This window comes from Prionailurus viverrinus, chromosome A3 (genome assembly GCF_022837055.1).
Source record: "Prionailurus viverrinus isolate Anna chromosome A3, UM_Priviv_1.0, whole genome shotgun sequence".
Taxonomy (NCBI): Eukaryota; Metazoa; Chordata; class Mammalia; order Carnivora; family Felidae; genus Prionailurus; species Prionailurus viverrinus.
In genome coordinates, this window is record NC_062563.1 from 6,533,626 (window position 1) to 6,545,741 (window position 12,116).

Consider the following 12,116-nt stretch of genomic DNA (forward strand, 5'->3'; position numbering starts at 1 on the left):
TGAAGTTGCAGATCTGAGCTTTATTATCAGAATGGTATCATTTCGGGATAGGACTGATGGATTCTCTAAACTGGTTTTAAAACGGCACGACGCTCTGGATTCTCAGAGCTGCAGGCCCACCTACCTGCCAAAATGTGTCCTGAAAAGAAAGACACAAAGAGGGTGTGTGTAGAAGAGGCACAGAAGTCGACAGAACCACCGGATGAAAATCCCTCACGACAGATCCACTTGAGATCTAGAAAGCACTTTAAAACTCCACCTTTCCTCAAATGATCAAGAGATTCAAGAGAAGTGGCAAGTCCTGTATTTACAAAACCGATGAAAATCACACTGTGATAATCAGTGAATGCAGAGCAACCGCACGGATCTGCGTTTCCCACTTTTCCCACCATGATTCTGCATCAAGGTAAAAAAAGATTCTTTTGTACAAATCCAAGGACGGAGAGGTGGCGGCACAACCGCCAGGTGGCGCGGTGACTTACTACCGAAGCTGGTGACGGGACCCGGTGGGGGCAGGGGCACAGTCCTCGAGAAAAGAACCCTAGGCAAGGAAGGCGGGCTAGTCCGTGGTGGATCGCCGGTACCAGAACCGGGCTCGGAAGTCGTCGCTGCACGTCATGAAGCCGGGGTTGGTGGGCGAGTGCACTATGCAGCGCACGATGTTGTTGTGGCCCAGGGAGAGCAGGTTCCGACGCTCGGCGGTACGGGAGTCCCAGCAGCACAGACTGATGGTCCGCTCGTCCGGCAGCAGCACGTAGTCCTCGGTGTGGTTGAACACGGCCTGCGTCCGGTGCACCTGCCGCCCGCTCAGGCCGGCCCCTGCACGGACACGAGAGGTTAAGGGTCAGAGTGGCAGGGCTAGCTCCCCAGGGCTACACTTTAGACCCTCACACTGCCGTCCTTCTGTTCGTTACCCTGTCGATGTAAAAACGGCATCTTAAAACAGAAGTAATACACATTCATCGTATAATTTTGGAGCCTCCACAGAAGCAAATCGCCACCGACCTACCACCTGAGGCAGCCGACTCCGTCAACGTCCCGACGTACTTCCAGGCACAGGGACGTCTTAAGAAAAAAAAATACAGGGGCACCCGGCGGGGGGGGGGGGGGGGGGGCTCAGTTGGTCGAGCGGCCAACTCCGCTCGTGGTTCGGGAGTTCGAGCACCACACGGGGCTCGCTGCTCTCAGCACAGAGCCCGCTTTGGATCCTGTGTCCCCTCCCCCTCAGTCCCTCGCCCGCTTGTGTTCGCTCTCTCTCAAAAATAAATAAAACATTAAAAAAGTAGAAAATTGGTGCCGTGTCATATAGGTCATTTCTGTCATAGTTTAAACCAACTTTTCATTAGGTACATTTTTCTGTGTTTTTTACTGGCCGCAAAAATACACCACCATCTGGAAGCACCCTTACTATTTAGTAATTCTTTTCCTGCTAGAGGCATCTGGTTGCAAGTTATGCTGACAAATTCTTTATGCCGAACATACTATTTCCTCAGGATTAAATTCCTAGAACAGAATTGCTGGGATGTTTGAACGTCCGCTCTCCAAAAAGCAGCTCTAGGCTTTTTTATGACCGTGAAAGTACAGACTTTATGTTTAAAATATCATAGAAAGTCTAAAAAGAACAACCGCCTGATATTTCTACACCCAGAGTCAGTATTTCGATGAATCCTTTCTAAATATCTCTGTAAATACCTCTGTATTCTGTAAATCGGAGCTCACATCATATGCTATTTTTATACAGCAGGGTAGCAGAGCTCTATAAAGATGAAATACGGCTTAATGGATAAAAACAGAGGCGCTGGCGTCAGATCTGGGCTCAACACTTATTAGTGACGTGAACACGGACACATTACGTAGCACCTTTAAGCCTTACCTTTCTCTTCCGTTCTCTGGGGGACAATGACAGCACCAACCCACACGACGTTGCGAGGACTGGCATGAGGGCACGTCCAGTGGCATACATATGCTCACAAATGTTCCTGTATTTGTTTTTAAGGGCCGCACGCTGTGAAAAGGACGCGTGACAAGAGTGCCCTCGGTGCTCTCTGGGGGACACTTCTGCTGTCTCTAACGCTCCCCTCTGCCAGCAATCTTTTTAGGCTGAATTTCTAAGAGTCCAAAATATATACGTATGCTGAAAAGTAGGATTCATGACACCAACCCCCCTTTAGAAGGTTTCCAATCAGCACTCCTTAACAACGAAGTATGTAACTTCACCAAATGTTGTTCAATACGAGAGAATATCAATCTTTTAAATTCCTACCCTCTGGGGAGTACAAAAAGAAACTCTGACGTGCATTTGTTAGGTCTGTAGAACTGATGGTCCTCTCTCTCTCCTTGAGCTCACTGCCCAGCGTCTGGCAGGTGTCCGTTACACGTGCTACACGGTGTCCCTAGCTCAGCATTTTATTTAGTCTTCTGAATTAATTTCTCACACTGAAATTTCTAATGCTCGATAGCTTTTCTTTTTCCTTCAGTATTTCATTTTTTTAAATTTTTTTTTTCAATGTTTATTTATTTTTGGGACAGAGAGAGACAGAGCATGAACAGGGGAGGGGCAGAGAGAGAGGGAGACACAGAATCGGAAACAGGCTCCAGGCTCTGAGCCATCAGCCCAGAGCCTGACGCGGGGCTCGAACTCCCGGACCGCGAGATCGTGACCTGGCTGAAGTCGGACGCTTAACCGACTGCGCCACCCAGGCGCCCCTTCCTTCAGTATTTCAAAAACCCACTGAATTCTAACTAAACATTAAAACTGGAAACACAGACCTCAACATGGGCTCTTAGCCTGTGAGTTAGAAAACGAGGGAATTTGCGTATCGATTCAGTATAATCTCACTTTAAAATCAAATCCCAGTTCTCTGCTGAAGCAAACCAGGCAGCCCCACAGAAGCATAAAACATTCTGCCGTTTACAGGACAAAGGAAACGTAAGAAATGCTGTGAGAATCTGGCGTGTGCCCTCCACACACATCACACCCGACGGCGGCTGTTACTGCTGAAGATGGAGACGGCCCGCCCACTTTTACTTTGACCACTTTTGCATCTTCTTTTTGCAACAAGCACGCAGCCCTTTAACAGTAATAATTAGAGGAAGGTTTTCAAAATAGCTCCCTACAGAAGTGTTTCAACAAAGGACCAAGAATGAGGACGAAACTGACGCTTCCTAAGACCTGCTAGCTGTACGGTCTGTGTCAGAGCCAGAGAGGGACGGCAGGAAGCAAAGTGTCCGCAGGAGACGGACGTGAGGTGGATGATGCTGCACCCTGGTGGCTCCGACGTCCCCGCCTCTTCAATCTTCTCTAAAAGGAGAAGCGACTGCCGTAACAGCTGAGCCCTTACGACGGCGTGGTTTTCTTTCTTTAAAAATTTTTTTGATGTTTATTTTTGAGAGACAGAGACAGAGAGAGAGGGAGACACAGAATATGAAGCAGGCTCCAGGCTCTGAGCTGTCAGCACAGAGCCCGACGCGGGGCTCGAATCTCAAATCCATGAACTGTGAGATCATGACCCGAGGTGAAGTCAGATGCTTAACCGACTGAGCCACCCAGGCGGTCCTGGTGGTGTTTTCCTGTAGAGTTTTAAAGTTCTGGTTATGGTGATTTTAGTGTGGGACACAAACATCTCACAACAGAGGAAACTAGTTGAACTTTCCTGGAGGTTCGCTACCAAACAACAGCCTTTGCTGCTCCGAGGAACAGAAGAATGAGACGATATTTTGACAACATTCATTACCAAGTAACTGTCAGGGTAGCTGTGCTCTCTTATGAACAGGCCTAGATGGCCCCTCTCCGCCTTCCTTCCCTAATGTGTACACTCATTGAGATCCACTGACTCCGCCTCTTCTCTGGACTGCTTTTATGTTTCTGAGGGAAAAGGGCAGACCACTGGTCTACAAACGGACCACCAGAGTCTCAATGTTACTGGCATAGACTCACATCTAGTTGAAGCTGTGACGTACTGAGAAGAACACAGTTCAGAAACTAAGGTTCTATTTCCAGCTCTTACCAACTGTAGCCTTGGCTAAACTACTTAACCTCTAAGCTTTGCTTTCTTACCTAAAAGAGGTGTAACATCTGCCTTGCTCAACGCATACATTTATCGTGTGGCTCTCTTCTGGAAGCCAGAAAATGCTACACAAAAGGTAATAGCAACTTTTCACATACCTGTGTATCTGACCAGTGTTCGTCCTGTTGATATCTCCCAAAGTTTAGCTACGGAGTCTTTTCCACTGGAGAGAATGTATTTGGAATTTTTGGAGAAAATGGCAGAACAAACCTCAGCACCGTCATGCGCCTTCTCAAAGGTTGTGATGCACCGATTTGAAACACCATCCCACAGCTTGATGCAGCCGTCCTTGCTACCGGTGACATACATGTTGGCGCTGGGATTGTAATTAACGGAGCATATAGCATCGGTGTGTTGATCTTGAGGATTGCAAGAGACAAAACACTGAAACGTGTTGATATCATAAAGCCGAAGAGTAGGATGCTGAGTCCCGACGAGTATAAAGTCTCCGGAAGGATGAAAAGAGATAGAGCGTAGCATTTCAGCTTCCTGTTAGGACAGACACATTAAGTGGTGGTGAATAATTAAATGCAGAGAAAATGTGGAAAATATTTGGTTGATGGAGAGACTACATAAAACAACGATCAGATGTTACAAGGCAGAAGAAGGAACAACGAACTTTGTAAAATACGTGAAGGTATCATTTGAACAGAGATTTTAAAAACCAACTACTGGTGGGATTATATTCCCAAAACCGTGAAAGTGAGCTTCGTCATTTGCAAACGAGCACCGGGAGAACTCAGAATGGAACATCATCAAGCTAGGATAGTTTCACACGTTAACGAATGAGGATAAACACAACTTGTACGTGTGGACAGCTTCTTTAATCTGTCCTACGGCTCCAAATACGGAGTAAAAAACTCAGTTCAATTACTAAAAGGTGGAAGCCACTACTAAAACATTGGTATTTCTTTACTGCGTACTCAAAATATCACTTTTGCGGTATCACTTTTCCAGTAAACGTCTGAGAGTTTCAACTGAACAATTTTTTGATTCCCGTTAAGTTACACTTGGGTGAAGTGACTGTTTCACCTTTAAACAGGGATCTGCGACTTTGAAGGAGTGACACAGGTTCTGAGCCCCTGTTGCACAAACTGTGGCCAGAGAAAGTGGGTGCTCGACAGCGTGGGAACCACGGGCCAATGCACTCTGATTCCCGTGCCACCTGCAGCACGCGGCCTCGCAGCTGCTTCGTTTTGTAAGATGATCCCCGAGGCTACTTTAAGAACAGGAACAGTCATACAATAAGTGCTTTGCTTTTAGGAAGAAACTGGGTAGCTCCTTTCTAAACATTCCTAACCTGAATGTACTTGAAGGCTCTTTTTGCAGATGGTTTGGAATAATCAAATAACTTCAGAGTATAATCCCTGGAACCAGAGGCAAGGATCTGTTCTGTTGGGTGGAAAGCGAGACATGTGACTTCATCCACGTGGTCATAAAGCGTTCGGATCACTGGGTGGTTTTCCATGTTCTGTTGTGCAGTCTCATTCATCATGACCTAGACCAACGAGAAAAGAGATGCTCACAGGGCAAAATCTGACTCAAAGCCCCCGATTATGCTAAGTTAAAGCTGGTCTAAACTAGTCTCTCACTCTCCCGACGAGCAGCGAGCGAAAGGCAGACGGTACGTACGTTGCTGGGATTTTTACCTCTATTGGCATGGCGCTCTTGGCCAACATTCTTTCCGTGTCAAGTATCTTTATGGAAGCATCGGCAGATCCGGTGGCTATTAACTGCCCGTCTCTGCTGTAGGTGGCTACGCGGCAGGGGCCTTTGTGGGATGTGACATAGCATGTTTCGTACTCTGAAGCCTCTGGGGACATAGTTTGGACGTCGGCATCAAATTCCAGGTCAATCCCCGTGCCAGGGGCCACTGTATCTGAACGACCAATTGCATACTGAACTGCAGTATCGTCGTTTTCCATTCCTGAAATGAACCAAAATTAAGTGCATGCAAAAATGTCATTTTAAAAAGCCAAGGCAAAATTCTGGATCCAAACTGGGAAAGATGTTGGCCAACATCAACTTACTCTGTCTTGGAGTGGCCTGACACTTAACCCTTCACAAAATTATGTATAGGTCAACCCGGGTGTATGTTCAGTGACAACACCGTAGGCAATATAACATTGACTGCGGAAGGTCAGGCTCAATAGGTCACGTCACCTCCCCGTTTTTTTGCTTCCAAAATTTTCTACTGTAACGATGACTACAGAAACTCAAAAAAAGCAGTTCTATAGCTAAGCTGCCCATTTTTTCTCGTTCTGAATTTTAATATTTTTAGTGCTGAGATCTGTTAGTAGCAGCTCTGGGGCTCATTAAGACAGATACACTGTTAGCACTAACACTAGTGAAATGTAGTTGAAAGACTGTTGATATTTAAATAAACAAGTTTTTCTTTTTTTTTTTTTTAATTTTTTTTTCAACGTTTTTTATTTATTTTTGGGACAGAGAGAGACAGAGCGTGAACGGGGGAGGGGCAGAGAGAGAGGGAGACACAGAATCGGAAACAGGCTCCAGGCTCCGAGCCATCAGCCCAGAGCCCGACGCGGGGCTCGAACTCACGGACTGCAAGATCGTGACCTGGCTGAAGTCGGACGCTTAACCGACTGCGCCACCCAGGCGCCCCTAAATAAACAAGTTTTTCAAGAAAATGCATTTTAAATTGAAAAATAACTTCATGTACCGTATAAACAGTATGTTTATTAGTATAAGAAAAATTAGGAATAGAGATGAACACAAAAATGACCTTGTATTAGATTACTCAGAGATAATTACTGTTAAAATGGTGGGATGAATTCTTCTGGACCTTTCTCCATGCAGTTGTTACAAATCTTGCAACAAAAATAGAACCAAACCATATGACATGTTGTAATTTACTTGTTCATTTACTCAAACAGAATAAAAATCTGGCCAGTGTAATTTTTATCTACATCGTGTGGTTGGACCCAATTTGAGGATATAAGAACATTCACAACGAATTTCTTATTGTTGGATATTTCAGTTGTTTTTGTTTTATTTCCTCGGAACAAATTCTCAAAACTGGCATTGCTAGGGGCACCTGGGTGGCTCAGGTGGTTAAGTGTCTGACTTTGGCTCAGGTCATGATCTCACAGCTCGTGAGTTTGAGCCCTACATCGGGCTCTGTGCTGACAGCTCAGGGCCTGGAGCCTGCTTTGGATTCTTCCACTCTTTGGAGCCTCTCTCTCTGCCCCTTCCCCGCTTGTGCTCTGTCTCTCTCAAAAACAAACATGAAAAAAACATTGTTTTTTTAAATTAAAACAAAACAAAACAAAACACCATGGGGCGCCTGGGTGGCTCAGTCGGTTGTGTCTGACTTTGGCCTAGGTCATGATCTCAATGTTCACAAGTTCGAGCCCCGCCTTCAAGCTCTGTGCTGACAGCTCAGAGCTTGGAACCTATTTCAGATTCTGTGTGTCCCTTGCTCTCTGCGCCCCGCCCCCCCCCCCCCCCAACTCTGTCTCTTTCTCTCAAAACACTGTCTCTTTCTCTCAAAAATAAACATTAAAAAAAATTAAAAAAAAAAAACATAAAAACTGGCATTGCTAAGTCAAAGGGTGTAAACATATTGGGATTTCTATATTTTATAGAGTGCTTTCTATAGCTCAGGCAAGCACCAGGATGTACTGTTGAACGAGACAGAGATCCTGATGTTTATTGCACGTGCTGTCCTTTCTTGGGGAAGGTGCACACGTGTGGGAAACAACCTGAAACAATGAAGTACATTTCGGAGAGTGATTCTGTCATGAAGGAAATGGGGTTGTTGTTGTAGAATAACTGGGGAGGTCTGGGGAAGATAGTGGGTTATTTTCAAAAAAGTGAAAAGACTCTGAGATGACATGTGAGTTGAAATCTGCAGTCAATCAAACAATGACAGAATGTTCCAGATAATCCTCATAGAGATCCTGGGGCTACAGCCGGTTTGAAATCTTCATAATCTGGGGTTTGCTTACCCTTTCAGTACCTACCACTGTACCTGACACATACTAGGCACTAAGACTGAACAAAGATCATCGGGAAAAATTCTGATCGTGAAGACCTCTGAAACCTTGTTAAGGAATCCACGTGTCCCCAAGCTACCTAGTTTGATGAGGTGTAGGAGCTGCTCCGAGGGCGCACAGACAGACTGCGGCTTGATTTCGTTGATGAGGCCATTAGCAATGCTAATATAGCCATCGTAGAGCAGCTGGCTAATGATCAGCTTGTACAGCTGCTGGCGGTCCTTCAAGCCCACTTTGGTTCTGTACATCTCGGAGAAGACGAAGACAATCTCCCTGGCAGCTGCAAGGGGAGAAAACAGGGATGGTGAAGGGCAGAGGCACCGGTAAATCACGGAAGCCACGCAGCACTCTGGGCAGACCGGCGGGGCTTCCGTCCCGGCCCTGCTAGTTGCATCATCTTCGGTCGGTGACCTCGTTCCTGAGGTCAGGTTCCTCAGCTGTTAAGCACGTTAGCAAAGGTAAAAACAGATGGCACGTGCAGAGCATTGAGCATAGTAGCACACAGAAATTACTCAAATCGCACCAGCAACTATTTACAGAACTTCTTTTCATCAACTATTCTCTGTCATACTACCCACCTGCCACTTTTATTCTATTCTGCTATCCCAGAATCTTCTGTTTCTTCTGTTAAGAAAATACCGACTGGTTTTTGCAGTAGGGAACATGGCTACTATTGTTGAATGTCTAGACATTGCTGTTTCCACCAGGTAAGCTGTATGTTTACTAATGTCAGCTATTTTTTTTTTTTTAAGTTTATTTATTTGAGAGAGAGAGCAGAAGCAGGGGAGGGGCAGGGAGAGAGAATCCCAAGCAGGATCCACGATGCAGTGCTCAATCCTGCAACTGGGAGATCATGACTTGAGCTGAGATCAAGAGTCGGACACTTAACAGACTGAGCTATCCAGGCACTCCGAATTATGTTCATTCTTTTTTTGTTTTTTAAAGTTTTCTTTTTTGGGGGCGCCTGGATGGCTCAGTTGATTAAGCGGCCGACTTCGGCTCAGGTCATGATCTCGCGGTCCGTGGGTTCAAGCCCCGCATCGGGCTCTGTGCTGACGGCTCAGAGCCTGGAGCCTGTTTCCGATTCTGTGTCTCCCTCTCTCTCTGACCCTCCCCTGTTCATGCTCTCTCTCTGTCTCAAAAATAAGTAAATGTTAAAAAAAAAAATTAAAGTTTTCTTTTTTTAACGTTTATTTATTTTTGAGAGAGACAGAGAGTGAGCTGGGGAGGGGCAGAGAGAGAGAGGGAGACACAGAATCCAAAGCAGGCTCCAGGCTCTGAGCTATCAGCACAGAGCCTGACGCAGGGCTTCAACCCATGAACTATGAGATCACGACCTGAGTGAAGCCAGCCGCTCAACCGACTGAGCCACCCTGACGCCCTGAGTTATGTTCATTCTTAAAACATGTTTTAAGGGGCGCCTGGGTGGCTCAGTCGGTTAGGCGTCTGACTTCAGCCCACGTCATGATCCATGACGTTTGAGCCCCACGTCGGGCTCTGTGCTGACAGCTCAGAGCGTGGAGCCCATTTCAGATTCTGTGTCTCCCTCTCTCTCTGCCCCTCCCCTGTTCATGCTCTGTCTCTCTCTGTCTCAAAAATAAATAAACATTAAAAAAAAAAATTAAAAAAAAAACATGTTTTAAGGTAACCAACTTTGTTAAATTATATAACTTAATTATATAGTAAATAAAAACATGAGGGCAAACAAGCCACCACGCTATGAAAACTAAATCAAGTTGAATGCTTGGAAAGATTCAAAAACAAATTGCTTAATAAAATATTGGCAAATAGGGTATGGCCAAAACGAGTATAAAAAACGGAAAGGGGTGCCTGGGTAGCTCAGTCAGTTAAGCAACCGACTCTCGATTTCAGCTCAGGGCATGGTTTCAGGGTTTGTGAGTTTCAGTCCTGCATCAGGCTCTGCGCTGACACTGTAGAGCCTGCTTGGGATTCTCTCTCCTCCCTCTCTCTGCCTCTCCCTGCTCACTCTCTCTCAAAATAAATAAACTTTAAAAAAAAAAAAAAAAGGAAAAAAAGGGCACCTGGATTGGTTTCCAAGTTTTTAAGCTCTCTCTTATAAAGTAAAATGAAAACTGTAGATGATGGTTTCTGGTTTATGCAAAAAAACCCCACAAAAAACAAAAAAAAAAAAACAACCTCCAACTGGTGGACAGCAGGTAACTTTGACTTTCAAAAATCAATATTCGTATGTGTATGTATGTCTGGACAGCTATCAGAAGGGCACGGGAGCCTGGGAACAGCAATAAAGAACAGAAGTCAAAGGCAGACAAGAAATTGGAAGTCAGAGTATAAGGCAGAGAGAGAGAGAGAGAGAGACAGGGTGGGGGGATGAATACAAGAAAGGAGAGGAGTAAGCAGTAACACCAGCACTGCCTGGTATTCCTGTACTTTACAGGGACTGATTCTGGAAGGAGGGGTGTGTTATAGGAAAGAAGTGGGAAACCATGTTTTCTAACTCCCTCCGGAGAATAACTGAAGCTACTGATAATGAGAATAGTTAACATTTACTGAGTGTTATGTTTTATCTCACTTAATCCTCGACACCATCGTAAGAGAAGCCCTGTGATCGTGTTAAAGATGAGGAGGGAAAGTAACTTGTTCAAGGTCCCACGACTAGTGCTTGCAGAAACCTGGACTAGAATGCAGATGGTTGGACTCTAGAGACTGTGTTGTTCCTAACGACTACCTTTAGTGCTCCTGAAAAGCTTAATGACAAAACTAGCTAAAACTAGACATTCAGTGTAGTGTATGACACCCCTCACATAAGCAACTAATATGCATTACCTCACTGAATACTCATCTAATCCTATTTTAGAGATAGGTAACATGAGGGCCAGAGAGGTTAACTTACATGGGATCAAAGAGCTTGTAAATAGCAAAGCCTGGATCTTTACTCAGGGTATTTGACCCCAGAGCTTTAGTCCTCACCGTGCTGCACTGATGGGTGTTACTAACAACAGCTAACGTTTGTAAGCACTTGCCAGACACTGTGCTAAGCACTTTACAAGCATTAGGTCATTGAATGAAATCATTCAAAGTATTCAAGCACATGTAGAAGCAAATGCATATAAATCTGTGCTTGTGCAGACAGCACTAGGGCACGATAGAGATGATGATGAAATCGGCACAAAGAAGTTAGGAAACTGAAAATAAAATGTGGCCGAGTAACTCGTCAAGTGGCCGCCAGGACTGCCCAGACCAGAGCCCAGAACTTAACCACTATTCTATCCCGTCTCTGCACTCACGCCAGGAGCATCACGGCGTGTACAAAGATTCAAAAAGAAAAGGCCGAGCCCCGCTTCTCAACTCTCACAGAACGTTCGCTCCCTGCGCTAGTAGGTGCCTAATTACCATCCCCAGTTTGCAGGCGAGGCCCGAGGTCAGGAAGAACAGGACCTAGAAACTGTTTACACCCGGGAACTGGAAGGGGGGACCAGGGCGAGAACACAGACGCCCCCTCACTAGGCTCCGCCACCGTCCCGCCACAGAAGCGCACCAAGGATGGAGTGGGGGTGGGAGCGAGGCCTTGGAGGAAGAGGAAGGGGTGTGCAGGCCGAGCCTGGCAACTCAGGGGGCATGCCACCCCGCTCACTACCGGGCCTTCCCGCCGCGCTCGTCTTTCCGGGGGTCCCGTGAAGACCCCAGCGGACCGCACCAGCCGCTCTCCATGCATCCCAGCCCCCCAGTACCCGCTAGTCCGGCTCTCTCGGTCTCCCGCTCTCTCCCAGAAAAATGGAGGCACGCAATCTGTCCGATCGATCGCTCCGAGCGCACGTTCACTGCGCACGCGCACAGGGCGAGGCGCCGAGCGCTGCGCTATCGATCGGCCCCACTCTCCTGCCCTTCTCGCCATCTTACTTACTGGCGCGTTCGAGGGGTTCGTTAACCTCCTCCGACTTTATCTCTTGCGCGACAACGCTGACTGACGCCAAGGAAATGCTGTCTCGCTGACAAATGTCGGGTCCCGGAGGGCACCGCAGGCGCTAGAAGGGCCAAAGTCTGGCGGGCC

At 46.5% G+C, this 12,116-nt stretch overlaps 1 protein-coding gene across 3 annotated transcripts; it reads right to left on the minus strand.

Moving 5' to 3' along the window:
- CSTF1 (cleavage stimulation factor subunit 1) lies at positions 1–12,108 on the minus strand. 3 transcript variants are annotated; one of them, XM_047851794.1, is made up of 6 exons: positions 11,970–12,108; positions 8,166–8,366; positions 5,717–5,994; positions 5,368–5,565; positions 4,166–4,556; positions 1–819 (listed from the first exon to the last, which is right to left on the minus strand). In XM_047851794.1, exons 2-6 carry the CDS (start codon positions 8,332–8,334, stop codon positions 560–562), a joined length of 1,296 nt encoding a protein of 431 aa, XP_047707750.1. In that variant the 5' UTR covers positions 8,335–8,366; positions 11,970–12,108; the 3' UTR covers positions 1–559. The 3 variants fall into 3 exon arrangements, with proteins under 3 accessions (XP_047707750.1, XP_047707751.1, XP_047707752.1); XM_047851795.1 differs by lacking the exon at positions 11,970–12,108 and adding an exon at positions 11,797–11,876; XM_047851796.1 differs by lacking the exon at positions 11,970–12,108 and adding an exon at positions 11,703–11,721.
- Between the last annotated feature and the right edge of the window lie 8 nt (positions 12,109–12,116).

What these genes read in the sequence shown, in the direction of transcription:
- CSTF1 (XM_047851794.1), bottom strand. Translation starts at nt 8,334, where the DNA reads ATGTACAGAACCAAAGTGGGCTTGAAGGACCGCCAGCAGCTGTACAAG. An exon ending in AGAGCGCCATGCCAATAGAG is followed by an intron (nt 5,566 to 5,716) that starts GTAAAAATCCCA and finishes TCGTTGGTCTAG; the next exon opens with GTCATGATGAATGAGACTGC. An exon ending in AACACTGGTCAGATACACAG is followed by an intron (nt 820 to 4,165) that starts GTATGTGAAAAG and finishes GTGTCCGTGCAG; the next exon opens with GGGCCGGCCTGAGCGGGCGG.